The following is a 25353-nucleotide window of genomic DNA, read 5'->3' as shown; positions in this document are numbered from 1 at the left end:
GCACCCTCTTCATGTGCCCACTGAGACTAATTCTCACTGCCAGATTTGCTCTCTACTGCACTTCAAGGATATTTTCCCCCCTCTCCCATTAGTGCTTCTCTGTGGTACAACCTCTGGAGTCAAACTTATCAAGGCACCTTTCTGAATTCATCCATGAAAACTACAGGAGTCTCAACCTCACTTCTGAACCAGCCTGGTCATATCCAGAAGGGCAAGGACCTTGTTAAGCAGCAAACTTCCCAATTTCAGCTCCATCTAAATTTTCCCATCTTTTAATATTTCTACCTGCACGTTAGCCAGGGATCAAGGAGAACATGGTACCAACTGCTGCTGCCACTCAGTTTGCATTAGTGGGGCTGGAAGACTTCCAAGGAGAACAGTGCTGTGGACAAAGTCCCTGAGAACACGTTTTCCTAGAAAAATTAATGGTTGTGATTGTAAAGTCCTGTCTTAACTAACACAAATTGCACTTAACTAACACACTTGCACGAATTGAGTCCAAGTTGGATACTGTGTCTCCCAGCACCATGTGGAACATCATGTTTCCTGTTTACACTAACAGCAAACAATTAATCTTTGTCCTAAAACACAAACCTTGGGGTTCTCTTTATACACCCCTACTCCTCAGGAGCCAGCTGCCAGGGCACCTCTGTCACTTAGATTGGACTCCAGGGAACCACATTATTCCCCACCTGAAGCAAACCTGTGGAATTAAAAAAAGTCTAGTGGGACTTTATCTGTCTGGTTAACTGACTTATGGGTTTCTACACTTCATTTTTCATAAAAAGTTACACCAAACACCACCAGGAGGTTCTCCCTCCAGTATACTTTAAAATGGTCACAAAAATTCTACAAACTTACCCACAGAAGGCTTTTTTAAAAGTTTTTAATAACTGTACCACAGGAGGGTTTCTGCTAAGACAGGGACCTTGGTAAAGCTTAGGGGTTTTGGGAGGGTTTTGGTTGTTCTGTAGGTTTGGGGTTTTTTTTATATCCCTGTTGAGTTTAGCACAATCTGCACAAAAATTACAGACTAGAATTATTTATAAATGACATTTTATAAATCATTCTCTTCCTTATCTCAACTTGACAACATTGATTGTGCATAATGAAATTAACACACAGAAGGTCTACGGTTGTAGAAATTCTTTCTCAATACATTCATGTATCACAAATGAAACTCAACTGGCAAAAGAAAAATATAGATATGTTTATATGACATTCATGAAAGACTAATTTTTTAGCAGCTTCTTTGGCACTCCATGTCAAGAATATCAGTTTTCATTTCCTCTTTAGCATTTGTTTGTAAAACTTGTGGCTGTGACATGTCAAGATATTAAACCTTAGTAACAACCCAAAAGAATGGGGAGGGGGGGAGGAAAGAGGTCTTTTCAGTAAACCCAAACAAATGTGTCATTTTGCTTAAAAAGATAAAATCACTAATATAAAACAAACCCACAATACCACAGATACAGAAAAAAAACTATTTTCAAATTCCACTTAATTTAACAGTAAGCTCCCAATTCAGATTAACATTAAAAGGCCACTGAGGTGAAATGAAGGGGGTGCAGCCTCATGGTTGGTAAATGCTGATAAGCAGATTCAGAGATGGAATCATAAATGGATGTCAGCATTCCTTTTCTTTATATTGCTGCACCAAAGATTTCAACCCAACTAACAACTGTGTATATGAGAGGATTTTTCACCTCTTGACAAACCAAAGAAACATGAATAAGTGAAAAGCAGTCACATCAGCAGCAGCTTGAGTAACTGAAACCTGTCTCTTCAGATCAAATGTCAAAAGCAATAAAGTTAATAGTAAAAAAGAACAGTTATCCATGATACAGTTTTAAGAATTTCATGATTTCTTGTAAAACTTATCACAAAACAATACTTCCCTTTAATGACCCAATAAATAGTTCTGAGCAGCCTTCCAACATTGCCTGACACTGAGTCAGGCCAGAAAGGAGAAAAGGAACAGGGAAAAAAAAGTAAAGCATCAGATTCACAAAGGTACTAAAACCCCACATTCCTAGTTCATTACTATCCCTTTAAGTTAACTTCAAAATGGTTTTTGAAACCACAATAACTTAGCAATTTTTTAATTTCTAATAAAATAGTCCATATAATTTATATGGCAAATGAGCATCACAGAAGTTCATAATTAAAAGGAATCAATTCAAAAAGCAACCTCATGAGAGCCATAACCTACTTACAATTAAATGACATTATTTTAAAAGCATTTAATTACTCATCACCACAAGACCCAAGAATCATTTTTTCCCCAAATACACTGTAAGACAAAACTGCCCCTTGTGAACTTTCAAGTCTTTCTGCTCTCGTTGATATACAAGGAAAAAACAGGTCCCAGAAAGCATTTGGAGGGGAAAAAAAAAAAGTCAGTAATTCCCTATCTGAAAAAGACCCTATTTATCCTGTTTGGTACTTTGGAGAAAATATAAACATGTAGCAACAAGAGAGTTTTAATCACTGGCAGCATCCTATCATCTATACCTTTATAGTGCTCAGTATATTAAAAATAGTACTCTTCAAGTTACAGGATAACAGGAGTGGGTGAGAGAGAGGCTTCACCGTGCTGCTGGTCACATTAATCAGATATTGATTCAATCCTGAATGCCTTTTCAGTTTGCCTGACAAATTGGAATGGCTTCAGCAACCCCTCGCTCCAATGTGTGCCCTGTCTCATTCTCTTTTACATCATTCATTAAATCTCCCAGGAACACACAAAGGCTTTCTCTCCTGCCTGTCCTCAAAGATTTCTTTTGCTTGCTGGATGTTCAGGTGCCCTCTCGTCCTCCCATTAACACCTTACTGATCTCACAGCAAAAAACCTGCAGTGAATTTAAAAATCCCTTTGTGTAGCCCTGTAAAATGATGCCCCCGGGCTGTTTTGCTGTGCTTCACAACTCTGTGCTTCACAGGAGTTGTGTCACTGCTCTTTGAGAGCAAAAGTGACAGCAAATGTCACAGGAGATGCCACTCTCCCTCACCAAGTTTAACCTTGGGTACACCTACCTAGTTATGACACAGGGGAGCTACTGACACATAATGAGTCAACTTTAACTTGTCTTTAAAGACATTAACATCCTGACTGTGCATAAAAAAAGGTTGGTGAGTGGTACTTTTCTAAAAATAGCTACATGGAGTGTCTAAAAAACACCTTCTCAGTGTTCCATCCCTGCTCTCAGGTGCATCTTATTGCCCACCAGACAGAAACATCACTGCAAGTACTACAGAGCCATGCAGACAAAGTCAAGGTGAGCTGCATTCACTGCCTGTTTTATTAACTATAAACATATATTTGGATTAAAATTTAGTTACTATGCTAGTAACCTTGTTTTCATATTTGGTGGAGTAAGATTACAGTACAATCTTCCCAAAATACACTGAATAAAGCAACTTAGGACAAGCATTTCAGGTGTTTTCAGCCTATGCAGTAGAATAAACACTGCAAGATTATTCTGACCATTCACATTCTGAGTCTATTTGTACTTTTTGAAGTTACCTCAGACAATGCTCCCATCACAGATTTTCATCATTTTATGATAAAAACTCCACTGAACTCAAAAGAACTGTTTGGGAGTCTGTGAGGGAAGCCATGGATTGTGGTCCTTCATATTGCACAGCCCTGAGGAAGTTTCAGCACCTTTCCCAACACAGTTCAATTCTGAGATACTGAGCCACAAGGCTGTTTTCAATTATCAATAATTCACAGGCCTTGGGATCCCATCCTTAAGATGGCTAAAGGTAATATCTTTAAATTCTTGTAAAAATCTTTCATGTCACACTATAACCTGATTCATTTTCTTACAAAAAAAAAAAAAAACCAAACAAAAACGAAAAAGCATGAAACAAAAGAAAAAACAAACAAACAAAAAGCTGAACTGAAAACTGAACTGAAAACTTAGGCACATGAAAGAGATTAATAAACAAATTGTTGGGAAACAAGAAGCTGAGTGATACAAAAAAAGGCAACATTTCCCATGGAAATACTTGAGCATATCTAATTGTTGAAAAAGTCAATGCCAAATTGATTTCTCAGTTGTGCAGACAATCTGTGATATAATCTACCTTATAAAAACATCACTCATTCAATACCAGAACTCATGTGTCTGCAGAACTAGTGTATAGGAAAAATAATTTAGGGGGCAAAAAACAAAACTAATCCAGTAGTGCATGGTAGAGTGAAATAAGGCAATTACATTCTGAAAGGTACATCTCAGAGCAGAATGGTTCAATACACAGATCTATACATCTCCTTCCAATGCTAATATCAGGTTTTTAAGAACATTTACACCATGCTTGGTTGAGTAAAGCAAGAAAAAAAAAAAGCCTTTCAAATTTGGCATTTTTTCCCCTCCTGTTTCACATCCAGTTGGACTGATGGTGATTTAGCAGCAGCTTCCTCCATCTCAACTTCTGCAGCAGCTTGACCTTTTCCACCTTTTCACATCACTTCCCAAAAAACATGCCTGTGCTGTTCCTTAAGTCAGACCAGCCCTGGTTATCAGGATCAAATGCTGCTGTAGTCTGAGCCACGGGCAGCCAGGGCTGCTGCTGCTTCCCACTCCACTGCGAAGAAGGTAATTGTTCCAAAGAATCCCACCATCACCATGATCAGGAGCTGCCACTGCAGAAGGAAGTAGTTGCTGTAGAAATAGGCAACTGCAGCACAGATGGACTGGGAGGAAAAAAAAAAAAAAACACCAAGTAAAAAAGATTATCAGTGGAGATTTCCAGGCTGATGTTACTACATGAGGATTATCAAACTGACAGGAGTTTAATATGCAGCTCTCAGTAGAAGCCTGCTGTAGGAGATAGGCAATCTTAAGGCTTCATTATACCTCAACATATGTCTTGATGTGATACACAACAGATTTAGTTTTCACTTGTTATTTAAACAGTGTTCACTGTAGAAAGTGAACACCAAACTCAAAAGTGCTTGGAGCATTGCAAGTGCAGCTCTCTGGTATTTCAAACCAGTTTGTCTAGAAACAACATAGCCAAAGCTTTAAGATCACAGTCCAGGAAACTGTTTCCAGCATCACAAACTACTTTACACCAAAATTCAGGATGAAATAATTTGCAGAAACATCATTTTTCTCAGCTCGTTAAAAAGGCCAACTCAGAATTTCAGTAACATCCCAACAGTTCAAAACATTTCGAAAGCTTGTTAATTATTACCTGAACAAACTTAAAGATGGCAAAGGCAGGAGCACTGTCTTCTGAATACAGGAATCCTAAAATACTGAGGAGCTGGGTGTTGAAGCAGCTGTCCCCCAGCCCCAGCAGGAAGCTGCAGAGCATGGCCACCTCTTTGCTGAAGGAGAAAGTGAATCCAGTTTAAAAGCCATTTGTTCAAACAGCTCACACATCTATAAACTATTTTTGGCAGATGTATTTGGAACTTGAGAATGGAAAGGTATCAAACTTTTAATTTCACCGGAAAAGAACTGGGAATGCCTGGCTTGGCAAAAAGAATAGTTTCATCAGCTTTTACTTTCTGGAATGCTAAGACTTCTGTTACTGTTACCTAAAGTCAATTCACCCTGAATGAGAATCAGGAAAAGAACTGATTTTGGTGCTTGGAGCCACAAACCCCACAGAGCAGTGATTAAAAGCTGAGACACGTGGTGAATTCTTGAGCTGCAGGAATATTAGAGAAATACCAATTCATTTTGCAGAAAAATACCCCAGTTAAGACCAGTCATCTGCACAGGCACAAATGCTTAGAATTCCAAGTTAGTCACTGGGTCTGCACAAACTGAAAACGTATTTTCACACAAATTGGCAAGAATAACCCCCAAAAGACAGCTGAGATAATAAAGTTCCCCATATTCTTCCCCAATTATTATAAGAGACAGGCATAGCATGGCTTCAGTTAGTTCAATAAGAATTTGGTAATAAGCATTGAAAGACTTTGGAAATGGGTGCAACAGTGCAAGGCTGGAGCTCCCTGATGTAGAAGAACTGAGCCCAAGATAGACTGACTTCTTAACACCTACCACAATAGTTGCTGGTCTCACTATTGTGCTACACCTCAAACATCAGCTGTCAAGTGACAGAACTGCTGCCAGTCATCCTCAGGCTTTTTATTCTTATGCTATTTAAGTTCCTAAATTTGGTGCAGACTGGTAGAATGCCTATCTTTAATAAAAGCCAATTTCCTGAAAGCTTTTCCTGTGGAGTTAGTCACTACACGGAAAAACAACTTCAAGGGATTTTCTGTGGAGAAACAAGCTGTTTATATACAACCAGCCAAAGGAGAAAGCTCACATACCTTGGAATCATATAAGCAACTTGATCTGTTCCTTCCATGGGAGCAATAGGGGCATCATTTGGCGTGTTGAAAAAAATTAAATAAAAGGCTATGAAGTGGACAAGGATGCCCAGCATCACCACTGGGTTCCTGCCAAAGCGACTGTTCTTGCTCAGCAAACCAAAGATTCCTCCACCTGCAGGAGCAGAAAAGATTGGATAACTGAATCAGAACTGGAGATTTAAAGAACAGAGCGAAACTTTAAATACTCACAGCTGGAATTATAAACATGCCCATACTGGATAACTGAAAGATCAAACATGAAAACGGCCCCAAGGATCTCCCAGCCCTGTTTGCCACATGAGATGAGCTCAGGGTTGTTACAGGTGTCTGAGAAATGGGGGCAGGAGATTTATCAGATGGTTGCTGATGAGAACACTTCACCTTTTAACAAGTACTTTACTCCAGTACTGCAACAGTACTAAGTGAAAATGGACAACCTTGTGCTCAGCTCCTAATTGCAAAAGCCTGCAACTCTGTGGACCTAAGCTGCTGATGAACAGGCAGTGGGTTTTTTGTTAAACACCATAGTTCTTGAATTTACAGAAAAAAAGAGAAATCTTTACTTGATGAACCTTCCCTGTATCCAATTTTATTTAAATATCACATCTTATTTAACACAAGTTCATTTTTTTAAAACAAAGAAATCCTTAGTGCAGCAATTCATTAAAAAAATTAGAAGTTACTACATCGCTCAAGTAATAAAAATGTAAACATAATACTATTTAAAAACAACATTTAAATAGCAAAATGGTGTCAGCTCCCTAATAACACTGCAGCCTATTGTTCCTTGCATTTTGAGTCTTGTGTATTTCTCCACACCAATCCAAACAGAATGCAGAATGTTAGGATTCATAGGCAGCAGTATTTCACATGCTGGTCTACACCCACTTTACACAGTGCAAGGTATAATTCACAGTGCAATAAGGAACCACATTGCCAATTACATTTCTCCTATTTCATTTTTTGTTCACATAATCATTGCTGGAAGCTTGAAATACACTATTCAGTTAAATACAAAAAACCCATTTTGAACAATTACATCACTCTAATCCTTTTTTTTTGTCAAAAGGTGGCAAATTTAGACTCACCCAAGATTTCTCCAACACCGATAAAAATACCAGAGAGACCAATTAGGCTTTTCTGTTCACTGCCAAATCTATTCACAGCACCAATGCATGTTCCATACACTCCAGAAAAGAATGTTAATTCCAAACCTGTGAAGGAAACAAAACAGAATTGACAGATGAACTATTACGAAAGTCATGAAAATATTCTTTATGTCTAAAGGCTCTTTTCCCCCTCAGGTATCTTTCAAATAATAAACTCAAATGAAGTCTGTGTAATAGAAGCAAACAGGAAATTTTAAACTATGTGATTATTATATTCTCCAATGCCAGTTTACAAAAACCACATTAGAAAAAACAGTTGCACTAATTGGTGTCATTCAGGTTCAGTAGCCAGTGCTGTTGACACAATCCCTATAAACAGTTTATATTTCTACTTTTCAAGAACTTTGGAATTTCATCCAAATGAGAAGTGCCATGTGAAATAACACTTCAGGTAACTGAAGAGATAAAGCACAATTTCAGTATAAGATTTTTTCCCCCCAAGTTGACATTCCTAAGAAAGACCCTGCATCCCTAAAAACTAACAAGATGCTAAGATTCTTAAAATTGACTTTTCTACACATACATAATGAATTTAAACTGAGAAAGAACTACTGCTATTTGTTTAAAATCCTTTCTTCTTTCTATTGCCATTAATGTGAGGGAGGGTGACACAGCAGAGTCCAACTAACACAACTATAAGCAACCATCAGTATAAAAATACCAGCTCCTTAATAAAAGAAATGTATTTAAAACAATGCAAAGTGTTCTGCCTAAACAGAGCAAAACAGCTCAAAATAAAACTGTTTCTCATTTATCTCCTTTGCCTTTTGCTACAGCAAAATGATGGCCCAGCACCTCCTGGTCTGCATTTCCAGGCCACCCAACGCAGCAGATGAACTGCACGGCTTCAAAATTCGGGTGGGCTTGAAGCAGCCTGAACCCAACCATCAGTTCTGGAATAAAAGCCTTTGCTGGCCTTATGGGATTTTGTATTTTGCTACAAAAAGTGGCAATATTGAGCCACCAGATGGCAGCAGCCATTTTTTCCCAATCTGGAGTGATTTATTTTTATGCCACCTGTAGAATTGAATTGCAGAATAGTCCAGGAAAACCTGACTGACTCCCTTCCTTTGTCATCCTGCTCCACACTCCCACTGCACTAAACACCCAAGAGGAATTCCAGTGGGTTAATCTGGTTTAACACAACTGTGTGAAGTAACTTGTAACTCAGATTAGTGGTTGGAGCGACCCAACTCCAGAGCTGCTGTTGCTATTTCTCCTCCAGGAGCTGACTGGAAACTTCAGCAGATGTTTGGGCACTGTTTGGTTTGTTCACATCTAAGTTTTTGTTTTTACCTACAAGATCTGACAATTTTTCATAATGGTGACTCAGAGATGAGGTTCTGAAAACACATTTATTCCTCCAAAAACTTAATTTGATCGTGAACAAAACCATACCTGAAGCCAAATAAGGAGCCAGAAACACCACAAAAATCTATTCAAGGATCTCAGAAACATTTTTGAACATTTGATGGCATTTTTGCAGAAGAATTGCTTTAGTTTATGGCAAAAATAACTTCATTTTTCATTTACAACTCATACCTTGGTCTAATAACAGCAGACCAAGTTTAACTAAAAGTTACTAAAAAGAAGGAAGACCCTTGCCACACCAAATACTAATTACAAAAATGGCTGAAAATGGCTAAGCATGTTCCCAATAAAACCAAGACTAAAATGAAGGCCATCAGCAATCTCCCACATCTTAATGAAGGTGTGATGTACAAACATTATTTTAATACAATTGTATTAAACAATCTATGAACTACTGGTAGTGTAATATCAAATCACATAAAAGCCAGCTATGTAAATTTTCCCTAAAATTCCAACCATGACACACTGATGGCTTCATACCTGTGTAGGCTGTTGTGACACTGAGAAGCATCATCTCTTTGGTGAAGCTCAGTGTAATAGATTTCTCTGTAAAGAAACAATAATGGAAATTAGATTAACTTCTGATAATACTACTAAGATAATCTACACTTTCTTTTGCTCTTTGCTTAAAACAAAGATAGGTTAAAATTATATAAACTGTACATTATAAACCAACTCTGACACGCCATCTAGAAGAAATGTGTCATCCAAAAGTCATTTTTGTAAGAAATGCAGTTGGGGAAACATTAAAGAGAAGATACAGTTTCCAATTAACAGGCAATTTTCTGCTCATTGTATTTCTGTATTCTCTCCCAGCTCACAGCAATTGTCTCCTGAAATAAATCCTCAGTGAACGTCCCCACATTCTCCAAACAAACTTAACAGTCACAGGCAGAACACATCAAACTTCAAAGGAAACTACAGATGCTCTAGTTCTAAATCGTTAACTGGTATCAATCTGTGACAAAATAAAACAACCTGTAACTTTTTATCTTGTTATGTTTGTTGGTTTTTATTTTTTAATCTTTCACACAGTGGCTTTCCCTGTGGTGATCTGTTCTTTTTGTGTTTGTCTATAGAAGGAAGCTGTTGAAAAGCAGTTTGGATCTGAAACTACATCAAAGGAATACTTCAGATCTTTCCTGGACTATACCAGTACATGATTGATGTGAAGTCACCTCACTTTTTTTGCTTTGTTTGTCACATGGTCACCTGAAAAGAGGCTTTGCTGAAGTGCAGGGAGCCAGTTCACACCAACCCCACATCCACACTAATTTCCCCACATTAGTTCAGTGGTTCCCAAGCTTTTCCACTTCCAAGCTCCATTTTGGATAGGTTCAAATTCCCAAGATGCTCACAGAGACATCTGAATTTCTGTCAGGCTCAGAACTCAGTCCTGTGTCCCTGTGTGACCTGTCATCCCTGGGCTGGAACCCACTGCCATCTGGAAGTCCTTTTTCCAAGCAGACCATCCCTGAAAGTCCATATTCAAAGAAGAATAACTGAGATCCACTCTCAAAACGTTACCTGTTCACAAATTTTTGTTCCAAGTGATTTGTCCATGACCACATTATCAGCATAACCATGGACAGCTGGGAAGTAGATGCCAGTATTTTATGTGGAAATGTACTTACTGAAGGCAGCCACTGCTCTCATCATTTTGTTTTGTGCAGACCTGGGTAAACAAATGACTTGGTCAAAATGGAGAAAGAATAACCACACAGTACTTCTATGCTGGAAGGCACCTTCATTTTTTTAAACCTTCTGTACATTTTCTAGCCCAGCACTGGAATACACCAATATATCCTTAAAAGTGTCTGAGATCTAAACTACTAACCACAAAATTTATTTGCTTTCTGCACTACTGAATGCCTGCTTAACAGAATCTTCCTTCTGAGCATTTTTAGCTTCCAACATTTTTTTCCATGGGCATGCTTACTGATGTTTTTCTAACTTTTGCCTTGTTCTTTAAATAAAGCAAAATATTTAAGCTGATGCCTCAGGCAAAACTCCACAGGATCTGTCTGCGTACTTGTCATTTTTAATGTATTTATTAGGGTGGTATGTATATATTTAGAGAAGACAGGAAAAACATGTTCCAGTTTGTCAAAGAACCCATAAAAAAAGGAGTAATTTCTGTTTATTCCAGACTTTAAAATGGGCTGATGAGGGCAAGACAAACTATGAAAGGCAGATAAATGTTTAATAATAATCAGTTGAGAAGTGAAAGGTATCTTTCCCAAGGCACTTACTTATTAAAGGAGAAACTTAACGTGCAGTACTGCACTCCACCCTTGAGAATATGCCATCTAAAGAAAAATAATTCTGACTTGTTAAAGAACAGACACTTTTCTAATAAATCTGTACATTCTACAGGTTGTTGATAACATTCATGTCTCCAGCACAGAGGGGGAAGTCATTGCACAGTGTCCCACTGCAGAGCAGGAGCACAGACAAGGAGCTGTGACAACATGTTATTGCCGTAAGCACTTACGAGCTCTCCCCCAGGATTTCATTAGTAGAATCTTCATCCCCTGGAGCTTTTGTGTCCTCTTGTTTCCTAATCAGAAAGAACAGAACTGTGCCCACAAGACTGATAACAGTCAGAGCAATGAAGACAGTTCTGCGATCGCTCTCTGTGGGGAAACAAACAGGAGTCGTAACCAGATGTGCAGAAAGCAAATCAAACCAATTCAGCTACCTTCAAACAACTAACACAGACATACTACAGTGTTTAAAACACAGCCATTTTCTAACTCACCTTCAACGGGCAGCAAAAGGTACCCAGCTGCTGGCAAACTGCTGTCTCAGTTTTATGATGCTAATAAAGCATCAGCATATTAAAGTGTCCCTCATTTTCTGCCACGCAAAGGCTACGACCAGGCAGGAGCCAATTAAAGGAAGTGCATCAATTATTAGCAGAAGAAAGCACATCTTTGAAGACTTACATCATTCAGAGTGGACATAAACAACCTAAAGCCCTTCAGATCTCTCAAAAAAAGCTCTTTACCAGCATCAGAAATAGCAGCCCCGTGATATCATAAACTGGTGGGCTTTGAAACTACAAAGGCCTTAAAGCCACCAAAACCTCAGCAACTGCCACAGCAGCTGCAGGGAGGCAAGTGCTGCCCTGTGCACCAGCTCTGCTGCACCAGCCAACTTGTTTGGCACAGGCACATTTAATACAGAAGTTACTCCCATTTACCAATATTAAGCAGGGGGAAAAATCCAAGAAACAGCAAATACTTGTGATTTAACCACTATATGGCTCTGAAGATATTGCCTGTGCTTGTATTTATTTCCCCTTTAGCTTAGTGGCAAATGCAAAATTGATCAAAAAATAACTTGTGTGTGATTACAGATCAAAAAGAGGAAGTGCTTCACACCTTGAACAGTCTGTAGTATTTGTATATAGGTAGTAAAAGGAAGAATTGATTTTTAAATGCTATTAAAACTTTTGATATCAATTTTTTCAATAAAGAGGAATCTCTAGACATTTAAAGATGGAGGAAAATGTAACAGCAGAACTGCTTTGTAGTTAATTGCCCTATTCTGTGGTTAGCAAGAGCAATGGAATGAAAAATGCACAGAATTTCAGAGCCTCCAGGTTCAAAGTGTTTCCAATACTTTCAATAACAGTTAAACCTTTGTCCTAAAGGTGAAGGAATGCAGAAGATGACCTGTAAAATTAACCTTTGCTGCGCTACTGTGCTACTTTTCAGGGGAACTTGAAAAGATGGATCTAACATAAGAAAGAAGTGGACTGTTCATCTCAACAGGGCAGTATTTCTGAAGCCTAATAAACATAATTTTAAAGCCAACATTTTGATGATTGACTAGAGCAGAAGCATCCTCATCTGTTAAAGGTTAAAAGAATTGACCATTCTAGTAGATATTTTACTTTAGGACTACAATAAGGAAAATTCTCAGTCATTATAGAACAGGACAATCAAAGTTCCTTGTTTACAGAACACTGTTTTCCTAAAAGTGCTCATCTTTGGTAATTAAAATCTTAGCCTTTGCTCTATTTTCACCACTGCAATTTTCTTAGTGAATACCCACACATACCCTGCCTGGTTTAAACAGTTGTCAGAAATCTTCACTTTAAAAACACTGAGTCTCAACCACTGTCCAGCTTCTTAACAGTATTACTTAAGACCTCTGTTCCCCAATTATTGCTCTTTACCAGTCTAGCACAATAACAAATGGAAAAACTAGAGTATTAATTACAATCCCATTAGGAAGTTAGTCTTCATAAACTATGCCAAGTAAGGAAGAGTTCTTTATTCCCTCTGCCAGCAATGCTGCCAGTTTAGACAGCAGCAGCCCATTCTCAGCCTCTGTCTTCCCTCACTGCTTTGTGCCAGCACAATGAAGCAAACTGGGATGGTTTGCCTTTATTTCATAGGTTAATCAATCTCCAATATATGATTTAGAAGGACACCCTACACAAGGAACTTCCTTTAGAATGGGATAGCATGTATAATATTAAACATACAGCCAGAATAGCTTTCTTCCCAAATAGGTGTGTTTTGGCCTAAGTGTGCCTGCACAGGGAAAATCCCAGAGTGGCTATTGTGCAAAAATCTTATCCTCAACTTGCCTTCTGAAGAATTCCATACACAATACCCTAAAAGAAGGTACTCAAAGTGCATTTCAGGCAGGAAAACAACATACATCGTACAAGGGCTGTGAGTGCCCAGAAACACTGAATCAAAATCATACTCCAAAAAGAGACTATCTAGCAATAAACTGAGGGAAAGAAATGTCTGCTATTGTACAAGCTTTGTGCCACTTTCTAGATCATCATTTCATCTGTTTATTCATGCTACCATATTTTGAAGGATGGCTTCCCACATCAACAAGCAGTACTCACCTGATATGTGAGTTTTTCCTTGCCAGGCAAAGTATATATAGAGGTTTCCAAAAAACAAGCTGTGAACAAAAAGAACAACCAAGAGGTGCATTTTTTTGTAGTAAGATTAAGGTTGGGTTTGTGGAAATTGCTACTCTGATAACATACCAATATGTTAACTCTGGAAGAGAAAACTTAAGGAACAGAACCAGCATGCCACTGGTTCAGGCTGGTGTTTTATAATCCAGGATTCTGTGCCCACAGCAGCATTAGCAATGCCATCTAGTGCAGGCTCACCAGCTTAAGCATTCCTGCAATCCATTTCCCTTGTTGCTTCCCAATTTCCAAAACTGCTGTATCACAGTGGGGTGGGTAAAAGGGATCCCTCTTCAGGAACCACTTGTGGACCTGTCTCCCACGAATTTGCTTGATTCCTTTTTGATCTTGCTGACACCACCCAACTCTACACCCTCCTGTGGCAGCCAGCTCCAGAAGTGTAATCACCCATTGCACAAAGAAGCATTTTATCTGTTTCAAACCAATCCTCTTTAGTCTCACCAAGGCATAGGCTTGAGTACAACTGAGCTGAAGACCCCCCACTTGTCCATCCCAGCTCCCGAAGAGCCCAAACCCCAAGGCTGAGTTTAAATAGGGCTCCTGAGCCCATGGGAAGGGTGTGGTGGAGGTGCCAGGTGAGGCTGCTCAGGACCAAATTAACACAGCTGACACAAATTAACACAGCTCTCCCCAATCAACAGGACTGCTGTTACAGATGTCAAATGCTCTCCTAACAGAAAGGGATCTTTTCAGCACCTCAAGAGCAGAGACTTCCAATATCCAGCTTTCATTCACTGCTCTGTAATGCACAATAGCAATAGAAGTGCTCAGTTCACTGACTGCAAGGTACCACTGGAGTATTTTTGGATGCAGTCTCCCACTTACAAAAAGAGGTAAAAAGTAGAATGTGTACACAACCAAAAAAAAAATAAGATTAATAAATAAACCTTACCTGGACTGTAGAAGTGCCCAAAACACTCCACTGTTCCTTCCAATGGTGTTTTCATCAGAATTTACAGTCAAGCAATTTCCCTGTGCTGTCCAGAGGACTGGAATAGACAGAATATATTGCTCAGGAAATAAAAATATTTTAGAGGTATATTCAAATATCATAAAACATAGCAGAATAAGAACAGTGCTTACCAGCAGCTGCAATGCCAATAAAAACAGAAGCAGTGTAGAAAGCCCATGTAGTAGGTTGGATAAAGACTGCAATGTATAGGCTAGAATAGAACAAATCAGTTTATTGAATACAGACTTAAAGTGGACAGTGCACTTTAACAATCAGACACTGATCTGCTTCTAAATCAACCACTCTCTCCTAAGAGACACTGGAAAACAGGTTAGGTTGTATGTGAAAAATCTTACCCTACTAAGCACGTGGAGGTTTTTTTATGTAGTCATTAATCTGAGACCACAACCTGAACTCCACAGTCTGCAAAGTCTGGAAGTGCTGTGGAAAAAAATGTGCTGTTTCCAGTAGGCTGAAGTACTCTGCAGTTACAGATCTACAGTATCTCTGTGAGATGCTTTTCTTAGCCAGTACAATTTCATGTATGGCACAGTAGCACTAGGTGTGAGAAAAAAATTAAATATTTCAAAGGAAGCAGCTAAAAATTCAAAATTAATACTTACCTATAAAATATGCCACTAATAACCATGCAGAATTGAGGTCCTACTATTGCAACCACTGAAGGTGATATAAGATTTGATGCAGATAATACTCCATAAATAATGGACATGCTGCATAAATAAACAACAAAGATGATTAAGCACTTAAAATATAAAGTATTTAAATTAATCACTGCAACTGCATTAAATCACTGCAACTGATTTAAGAGTGATCAGTGGATTTCAAAATATCCAGTTAAGCACATACACAACTCAAGTAACTCCATAAAACTTCCATGGCCAAACATTTCCTCCCTTTCTTCTGTTCCCTTCACCCACCATACTCCATATGGGAATACAGGAGTGCACAGTGTTTCCTGGATTGCTGAATAGAGTCCCAAACTATTGCAGGCAAGCATGTCTGGTAATTTAAAACATGCATTTGTCAAACTGCCTTCACAACAGCTACTGTATTTTCTACCCTGTACTTCTAGAGGAGAATGTTCCAGAGCCTCACTTGTCCAGGAGTGAGGTTTTCATTTTCTGCCAAATACATCACAGAAATGCTATAGATGTATTTTGTGCCAGTTGTATTTTCAGTTTAAACTAAGACAGCAAACCCTTCAAAGCAGCAATCAGGTTTTTCTACATGACAGAATTAATTTGGCATACAAGAGGCTCCTGATCACGCTTGGTAAGTTTGGCTGTGCCAGTGCAACAAAGAGAATGGCTTTTTGTGGCTTTGCTTCTGTCTCTCTGACTGCTCCTTCCACATTTACATTGCAGTGTTCCCTGGGAGCTGATCCACACCACCTGTTCTACACAAACACACAGAGGTGTACAAGGGCAAACAACCAAGGCCTGAGTTAGCAGGTTTTTTTATTTTTAAACTTCCAGCTTCTTCGTCTCCTAAGACAAAATGCCGAGAATGAGATGATGGTGGTTTTTCTCTCTACAAAGAAAACATGCAAACCAGATATGTAGTTCAGCTAGAAATAATTCAGAGCAGGGGCTGTGAGAAGCCTGTTTTATTTAAAGTGCTTTAAGTATGTCAATAAATTGCGAAGTCAGCAGAACACTTCGATCTCTTGAGAGTGTATCTCTACTGGATGAAACTGTAACCAGCTTCACCCTGCAAGGAGCAAAGTAATAAGTAATAATTTACAATCTGTGTAAATTACCTTGTGTAGCCACTGCCATGGAAGTCCGTGTTGTTTAAATTTGTGATAACAGTTTGCTGTGAGGAGAAAACCATACGCTGTAATATGTCAGAATCTGTCTTGTAGTTTGAGAACACTTGCATCAGTTTGAAGTCAGTAACAAACGTCAGACTTAATCATTAATAGACTCTACAAAGTACTTAAAAGAATTTAAAATGTTAGCTACAACTCACACCACCTCCACAACAAAGATGCAGGAGATATTTGGCAGGGAAACATCTCTGTGTGAAGCAGTAATTAGTACTTTACTATTAAATTGTTATTTCAGAGACCTTAAAATACTTCACAGAACTGCTGTTTCACTAAAGACCTCTCTTAGGTATGATAGTCATATGTATGACTATCTTAATTTAACAAGTGGAGGGGAAAAGGAGAAGTTTCAAAATACTCTTATGTTGACCTAACCAGTCAGAGTTTCCATTCTTTCTGTCTTCACGTTATTTCTCTGTTCCTTTTTTTTTTTCCCCTTGAATCAGCTTTAGTGATCATGAGACCATGTAATTAGCCGGACTGGCAGGCAGATCTGGTTGAAAGTAACTTCTAAAGACTTTTATGACAATAAACTACATGATTGCATGATCACAAAGTCCAATTCAGTGAGGTGCTGAATTCATCACAGAACTCCTAAGATCACTGGGCTGTACTTATGTGCTCACACACAGTATCACACTGCACTATGACTTACCAAAACCATCCTAAGTAGCTATTTATATTGTAGTGAAGGACATTTATGTGTCTGAACCCAGAAAGGATTCTCCTTCCACGAAAGAAAAGAGCTGTAAGACCTGGAGGCTCAAGAAGGATGTTGAAATCTAACTGCCTTCAGGCACAGAACTGAAAGCAATGTCAACACTCAGGAAGTTAAAGGGCTATCTATGTCTCTTAGTAGCAGGAGTCTAAAAATTTAAGTAGTAACAGTAAATTTGGATTATGTTATGCTCAATTTTGCTTCTGCAGACAAAGATACAGGATACTAAAACAGTAAATGACTTCTTCAGCTAGAAGGTGACTTGGCAGTTTAGCAATTGTGCAAGTCTGACTATTTGTCAGGTGTTATCCCCATACTCCCCCTCAATATCAAATTTGTCAGAACAGAAAAATATGTTAGATTAGGAAAAAACAGTTGATAATTGTGCGGTTAATAATAACTTAGGCAAATATCTTGAAAGGGACTATACAGAATATGGAATATAGACTATGGAAGATTCAATGTAATTCAACTGTTCAATATTGCAAGTGTCAAAGCAGACACTATGTTAAAAGTTCAAACATTTGATAAGATTAATTTTCTGTTTTCCAAGCACTCTGGCACAGTTATATGTGTAGCTATGCTGTCTTAAAGAAAAAAGCTGCTTAATTATTTGGTTAACCAAGTTAATCTACTTAATACTAAACCAAAGGAAGACAAAATGCCAAAGTATCTCCCACATTAGAAAATCACAAGTAAAACAAGATTACAGTAGACAAAAGACAAGACAGGATAAATAACTGTAAGAGAAACGCAGCACATTTAGAAATTCACACCTACCGCAATATTTCCACATGTCTGGAAAGCAGTGAATATAAACATAAACGAGACTCCCAAAATGATGATGTTGAAAAGTTTTTTTCCTTCAGAAGACATTTTGTGTTTTCTCACCAAGTCCTCAGCTTCAGTCTGGAAAAACTTTTTTTTTCTTTTAAAAGTTTCCTCTTAACCTCTGTTAAAAAAAAAACCAACAAAAAAACAACAAAAAAAAAGGCAAAAAGAATTAAAAAAATGTTTGAAAATTATGATTACTTGGGACTACTTCTTAGCTGCTAGAAAATAACCTTCAATTAATTAAGAAATCTAGTAACTTAAATAATGTACTGCAAAATTGGTAACTTGGAAATAAAAAAACCAGAAAGGTCTAGTACAAAATGTAAAGACCAAGATTCCCTCTACCTGTTCCCATTAAGTTAACAGAGCTGCCTGCAGCGTGTTATTTCATGACATCATCTTCCCACACACGAAGCGGTTTTCCCAATATCGAGCAGGTCAATCAACTCAGCTTCTTGCCATTGTTGAAATCAGAATCTGGTCCACGGCCCTTCAATCACCTGACGAAGGGAAGATGAGCCATTGGCACACACGAGTCATTTCCATGCACCGGACAGGAAATAAAGCACATTTCACCCTCTCGATCAGCTGACCCGGCCCTGAGAGCCCTTGTGCACTATGGGAAATGCAGTTTTATGAAAACACTTTTTTTTTTTTTCCCCTACTTAAAATGGTGAAAACCTCCCGGTTCTTAAAATAAAAACATTTGTGCTACGTTTTTAAGAATTGTGATCTCTATCCACTAAATGAGATCTGGCAAGGTTAAAAAGAAAAAAAAAAAGGGCTTAGAAAGTTGTCGAAGAAAACTTTATTTAGCTGAACTCAAACACACAAAGTCATTTCCAAAGGGCAAATGAATCCCACCTTGGAGAAACTACGGAGTTCAGTGCCACCAACACACATACTTGGTGCTGTTGCTTCTGCCTTTCCTTGTCTCAGTTACTCAGGAGTCTTCATAATCTTTCCCTGCTTTGTCTCAAGGAAAAGCTTTTGGGTTTAGCAATTACATAGAATTATGGAATCCTGGAATCACAGACTGGTTTGGGTTGCAAGGGACCTTAAAGCCCATCTTGTTCCATCCCCCTGCCATGGGGCAGGAACACCTTCCACTAGACCAGGTTGTTCCAAGCCCCATCCAACCTGGCCTTGAACAATTGCGGGGATGGAAGTGACACCCTTAATCTTTTACTTCACAGTATTTCTAAACAATACATTTAAGATCAATTGATCTTTAGGTTGTGACGATCTCTGTTAGCACATCAGCTGAACTGGCAGAGGATCAGACCAACCGAATGGTTGCTTTTTCCTCTTAACATCTTCTGTCCATTCTGTGGGGCCCCCAGGTCAGGATTGGAGTGTTCAGCTAAATCAGCTACACTTTAGTGCTGGCCAAAAAGACAGGGGAGGGAAATGCAGAATTGATTGAAGCAAATGACATTTTACCTCTGCTGTCTGCAGTAAAAAGTTTAAACAAACAGAGGCCTCAAAGGGGAAAAGGGATCTTAGCCCAGGAGTTAGCAGGGCTCATTGGCAGAGCTTTAAACTTGAAAATTTGAAAGGGGACACCCTGACAGGTGGGATAGGTGGGCAGAGAAGAACTGTCTGAAGTTCAACAAAGGCAAGTGCAGGGTCCTGCACCTGGGAAGGAATAACCCCAGACTCCAGCACAGGCCAGGGCTGACCAGCTGGAAAAGCAGCTCTGTGGAGATGGAGTGGGGGGTCCTGGTGGACAACGAGCTGTCCATGGCTCAGCAGTGCCCAGGCAGTACAAGAACCGAGAGAAAGGGACGCAGGAAACTTCCGCTGTCATTATAAGACAATTACTGTAAAGGTAAACTTCAAATTTCTAATTTGAAAAAGGGTTTTTAAGCAGAAGTCTCTGCGGGAAAAAAAGGGAACAAGCGTGAAGCAATACAAAATGCGAAACTAAAACTAGTTTATTTGATTTCTTAAGTCATTTAGCAGGAAACAAACAGCTGTTTCTGGTTTTGCATTGACGTCACTGCTTACTTTTATACTTCTTCAGTGCAAAATAAGATTAAACACAGTTACAGTAAGACTAAGACTTTAAATTCTAATACTGAAATTGCTTTCTCATATCAAATACTGTGACTGAACAAATCAGAAGGAAACGGTCTTGTTTCTTTACTCTTTTTTTAACATAGTATCATGAAACAGATGGCTAGAAACTTTTAACACTGTTGTGCGATGAGAACTAGGTATTGCAGTTCATACATGGGGTTTGGGCATTTTATTCAGTGCTTTAAGTGACATAGCAACAACTTTTGAGGCAGGGGAACAGCTTTCACAGAATTCCCCGGGCAAAACTGAGGGAACCTGCTTGTCATCCTTACACAAGGGGTGTGCAAGATTTCTCCTTTGCTCCAATTCCGGCGCATGCTGCCACAGCACGAGTTTGCAGAGCAGGCTGGGGTACGGAGGATTTTAATGTTTCCTCGCTCAGCTCCCACATGCACCGATAAGCTGCGTATCCATCGAGGCACATCCAGAGCTGGAGGGACCGAGGAGGCTTCACGGGGCACCGCTGCCGGCAGGAGGTGAAGAAGAGCCCGCGGAGAGCCCGCACCGGGCCGCCTGGTCCCTCACGGCGGCCACCGGAGCACAGCGGAGCGGGAGCAGACAGGGCACGGAGCTCCCACAGCAGCTGTCCCAGGAGAACTGCCCTCACAGAGCGCCGGACAAGCGCCCTGAACCGACTCCTCTCATGAAGCCGAGCCCCGACCCGCCGCCGCCCCTCATAACTCTGCCCTCACAGCTCTCCCCGTCCGCCATTTTAAACCGTCCCCTCCCGCCCGCGCCACAACCGACTCCCTTCACCATCGCTTTTTTTTTTCCCCGCTGCGGCGGTTTCCCACCCCTCTGCCCCCTCACCACACGCGCACAGCCCTGCTCTCATTTCCTTTTCTTTTTATTATTGTTTTTCTTACGGTTTTCAACACACATTGTTCAAAAAAAAATAACTCCCCGCCTCCCCGGAGCTCTTCCGGGTCACAGCGGCGCCGTTTTCAGGGCCGCTTTCCAACGCAGGGGCGAATTATTAATTTAGGGGCGGATTCCCTGCGCTCCCCGCGGGACCACCTCGGGGAAAAGGGATAAAAAGGGCTCCGGGGTCGGGGCGGCGGTGTCGCGGGCGGGGCGGTTCCGCGTTTCCCTTCCGGGGTCCCGCCGGCCATTTTGTGGCGTTAAGCCGCGCGCGCGGGCGGTTCCCCCTCATTTCCTCGCCGCGGCGGACGGGACGGGGCGGCCGCTCCTGGCGCTTCGCTCCGGCCTCGGGCCGCCCCTCGGACCCTGAGGTTGGTGCTGCTCCCTGCGGGCCCCGCGGGCTTTTCCCTATGCGCTGTAGTTCTCCTCGTTTCTGGGCTCTGCCGCGCCGCCGCCTCGGCGCTCGCCCCGCGGCGTGAGGCGCGTCGCCCTCAGGGCCGCGCTGGCTGCTGACCCCTCACATCGCCCTCAGGTTTATTCTCGTCGGCCGCCGCCGCCCCTCAGGGGCTCCAGCCCGCCATGAGTTACGGCCGCCCGCCGCCCGACGTGGAGGGCATGACGTCCCTCAAGGTGGACAACCTGACCTACCGCACCTCGCCGGACACCCTGCGGAGGGTCTTCGAGAAGTACGGCCGGGTGGGCGACGTCTACATCCCGCGGGACCGCTACACCAAGGAGAGCCGCGGCTTCGCCTTCGTGCGCTTCCACGACAAGCGGGACGCGGAGGACGCGATGGACGCGATGGACGGGGCGGTGCTGGACGGGCGGGAGCTCCGCGTGCAGATGGCCCGGTACGGCCGCCCGCCCGACTCGCACCACAGCCGCCGCGGGCCGCCGCCCCGCCGGTACAGCAGCAGCGGGTACGGCCGCCGCAGCCGCAGGTGAGCAGCGAACTTACGGCAGTAGATGGGGGGACGTGGCTTAGGTCCTAGCGGGCGTAGCGGGGGCCGCGTGGTTGTGTGTTGGTTGCCTAGAGAGGTGGTGGAGTCTCCCGCACTGGGGATACTCGAGCAGCTGAGTACACGACATAATCATGTGCTCCGGGATGACCCTCCTTAAGCAGGGAGTGTAGACCAGATGACCCTCTGCGGTCCCTGCCAACCTGACCGGTTCTGTGATTCTTTAGCCTTTTCCCAGTGAGTTTCGCGGCGGGGTTGGGCGGGGGCAGTAGGGGCTTAGTAGTGAAGGCACATATGGTCCCCTCGGAGTGGAAGGTTTTTGCCCTGTAGTAAATTTAGCCCCCGGCCACTCGCTCTGAACAATGGCGCCCTCGTAATGCTCGTTTTCTTGCCCACGTGCGTCCTGTCCCGCCCTCCCTGTCCCGCGGCACTCACTGGATTCTGCGCTGCCCGTGAGCAACTTTTAACGCGTCTTTTTTTTTTTCTTTTTCCTTCCCCTTCCTGGTATGTTTTAGCCCTAGAAGACGCCGTCGCAGCCGATCTAGAAGCAGGAGCCGCTCTAGATCCCGCAGTCGGTCCCGTTACAGCCGATCCAAATCCCGGTCTCGTACACGCTCTCGGTCTCGTTCCACCTCCAAGTCCAGGTCTGCCAGGAGATCCAAGTCAAAGTCCTCATCTGTCTCCAGATCCCGGTCCAGGTCAAGATCCCGGTCCAGATCTAGAAGCCCTCCCCCTGCTTCAAAGAGGGAATCCAACTCTAGATCCAGATCTAAGAGCCCTCCCAAGTCTCCGGAAGAAGAAGGAGCTGTATCCTCCTAGGAACATGGTAATGTACCTCGGGATCAGCACATGTTGCATGTTACTTTATTAGAGCACTTAGGTGGGGTGTTGGGTAGTTCTTAGAGCATTAATAGCCTGAACCAAGTGAATCCTAACGGGGCACACTGTTAGTTGTTGGTTTTGGTTTTTTTTTTCCTGAGCAGTGCTTTTTGGTTATTGGTTTAGGGAAGTTATTACTGAAGGGTTTTCTACGGAAATATTTTTTTTTTTTCTACAGAGGAAATGTTTTATTGCGAGATTAATGCCTTGGTTTTATTAAAATATTGTATGAGACGCAACCTATGATGCAAATGACTATTTCTTACTGTATTTATCCAACATCTGCATTTTCCCCTTTAAAGCTGCGGTCTCCTGTTTGCTAAAAGAATATTGGCCAGTATTGCAGATTTTAACTGATTTGGCTGATCCTCCAGGGACCAGTTTCTGTGGGCGTGTGTTGGAGCAGGTTTGTCTTACACTGTTAAAGATACACTATCCTTTTAGAACGGAAGATCGGTTCAGTGGCCGTTGTACTGACTGGAGGTAATAAGTGTCCTAGAAAAGGGGCAAATTCCTTGGCAACGAGAAAACCACGGAAACTAGTTTTTCCTCAGGTCGACATCTTGGAAGAGGCATCTAAGGATACACTGGGTGGGGAAAGGATAGTGTGTCTTTAACCCTTCAAACTGTTTGGTCCTGTTTTTTAAAAGGAAAGGGCCTAAGCTAGCTCTGGAGTTAGATAATTGTAGCAAAACTAGTCACGTTTTCTGTTTTGAATGCTACTTAAGAGTTCAGTTAAGTCTTTATGAAGAAGTATTAGCTTTGTTAACTTTTATATAGCTTTTAATAATCGATTGTTGAACAGGCTGAATTGAAGTTAATGGTGGCTTGATCTACAGCCTGGTGCTTGTTCTCCTTTGTAACTAAATACTCTGACAGAACCTTACATTTGGCCTCTGAAGTAAAGCGACACAAGGGGGGGGAGGTGGAACACTGTGGAAATTCCTAAAACTTAAAAATTAACTTAGGCAAAGCCAGTTGAAACACAACTAGAAGTATCCCTGAAGTCATCCACACCCAAAACAGACAAGGTAGAAACCTGGCTGAACTTTCTTTTCTTCAAACCTAGATGCTTCAGCTAAATGAGAACCCACATAAAGGACGCCTTTGGGGGGAAAAGATCGCTTGAGTCTTCAGCCCATTGGAGAGACCCGGGCCGAGCAACCAGCTGTTGAAAAGGTTATTTTGTAACATTTTGTCTAACTTTTTACTTGTTTAAGTTGCGCCTCAAGTGGCAGATTTTACATTTTTATGTGCCATTTTGTTGCTGTTATTCAAATTTCTTGTAATTTAGTGAAGTGAACGACTACCGATTTCATTATTGGCTTGGATATTTGAGGTAAAACTTCATTTTTGTTTATATAGTGCTGACTTCTATTGGAAATTAAAACTGATGGTAACTTGCTGCCTCCAGTTTCATACTGAGGAATCATGCAGCCATTATATGCTGAGTAGCTAACTGTCAGAAAGTATTCTCAGTTTTGTTTTCATTCCTTAAATAAAATTCTACAGAACTTTAATTTGAAACTTAACTGTAAATGCTTTTTTTTTTTTTTTAAAGAAAAAAACAACTTTGCATTAGAATAGTATCTTCAAATTCAAAATTGGTAGAAATCTTTTCAGGTGACAGTTGATATTTGCAAGGATTGTTTTATCAGACTCAATTCTAATCTCTTCTCTTATGTATTTTTGTGCACTAGGCGCAGTTGTGTAGCAGTTGAGTAATGCTGGTTAGCTGTTAAGGTGGCGTGTTGCAGTGCAGAGTGCTTGGCTGTTTCCTGTTGTCTCCTGATTGCTCCTGTGTAACGATGCCTTGTCGTGCAGAAACAAATGGCTGTCCAGTTAATTAAAATGCCTGACAACTGCACTTCCAGTCACCCGGGCCTTGCGTAAAAAATATGGAGCATACAGTGAGCACATCTAGCTGATGATATACACACCTTATTATTTCCAGAATGGTAAAACGTACCAACCTACATATATGAACTTACATATGAGATATGTAATGTTAAGAACAGAAATGGTTCATTCCTTTGTAAGTACTGATTGGTGTATCTTTTGCTTAAGATATTCTGTACTATACCCACTGTCTCTGTAGTTAATATTAAACATTTTTCTGTGTTAACTTTTCTCAACTTAATGTCTTGGGTCAGCTTATTTTTAGCTTGAAAAGATTTCTGCAATTATACTGTCTATGTTTAACTTCTATATAGTAACTGAATGCATTCTACTGCTTATAAATTTTATCCACCGGGGTTGCTTTTAAATTACTGTGGGCAAACTCAAATTAGTATTGTGACTAACCCGATGTTGTGTGGCAAGTGTTGCACACCAGGCTGTGAACACTGACCCAGCCAGGTCCTG

General features: G+C 41.0%; 2 protein-coding genes across 9 annotated transcripts; one reads left to right on the top strand and one right to left on the bottom strand.

The window, feature by feature from the left end:
- Positions 1-1039: 1039 nt before the first annotated feature.
- MFSD11 (major facilitator superfamily domain containing 11) lies at positions 1040-18785 on the bottom strand. Of its 2 annotated transcripts, none has more exons than XM_051797534.1 (14): positions 18554-18785; positions 18155-18326; positions 16588-16643; positions 15431-15538; positions 14939-15018; positions 14748-14844; positions 13760-13818; positions 11378-11519; positions 10518-10558; positions 9364-9429; positions 7432-7557; positions 6302-6476; positions 5206-5341; positions 1040-4702 (listed from the first exon to the last, which is right to left on the bottom strand). In XM_051797534.1, exons 2-14 carry the CDS (start codon positions 18248-18250, stop codon positions 4535-4537), a joined length of 1350 nt encoding a protein of 449 aa, XP_051653494.1. In that variant the 5' UTR covers positions 18251-18326; positions 18554-18785; the 3' UTR covers positions 1040-4534. The 2 variants fall into 2 exon arrangements, with proteins under 2 accessions (XP_051653494.1, XP_051653495.1); XM_051797535.1 differs by having other exon boundaries at positions 18709-18754.
- A 2490-nt stretch (positions 18786-21275) lies between these two features.
- On the top strand, positions 21276-25124 carry SRSF2 (serine and arginine rich splicing factor 2). Of its 7 annotated transcripts, XR_007906321.1 has the most exons (6): positions 21276-21522; positions 21684-22092; positions 22626-22936; positions 23292-23395; positions 24059-24168; positions 24690-25124. XR_007906321.1 is itself a non-coding variant. In XM_051797889.1 (4 exons), the coding sequence occupies exons 2-3, from the start codon at positions 21731-21733 to the stop codon at positions 22927-22929; spliced, it is 666 nt and encodes a 221-aa protein (XP_051653849.1). In that variant the 5' UTR covers positions 21276-21522; positions 21684-21730; the 3' UTR covers positions 22930-22936; positions 23292-25124. The 7 variants fall into 7 exon arrangements, 2 of the variants coding, with proteins under 2 accessions (XP_051653849.1, XP_051653847.1); XR_007906319.1 differs by having other exon boundaries at positions 24059-25124; XR_007906318.1 differs by lacking the exon at positions 23292-23395 and having other exon boundaries at positions 21283-21522.
- The last annotated feature ends 229 nt before the right edge of the window (positions 25125-25353 follow it).

The sequence above is a fragment of the Manacus candei genome, unplaced genomic scaffold (genome assembly GCF_025592945.1).
Source record: "Manacus candei isolate 608988 ecotype Guabito, Panama unplaced genomic scaffold, ASM2559294v1 h1tg000047l, whole genome shotgun sequence".
Taxonomy (NCBI): Eukaryota; Metazoa; Chordata; class Aves; order Passeriformes; family Pipridae; genus Manacus; species Manacus candei.
This window is presented reverse-complemented; position numbering and strand designations above follow the sequence as displayed.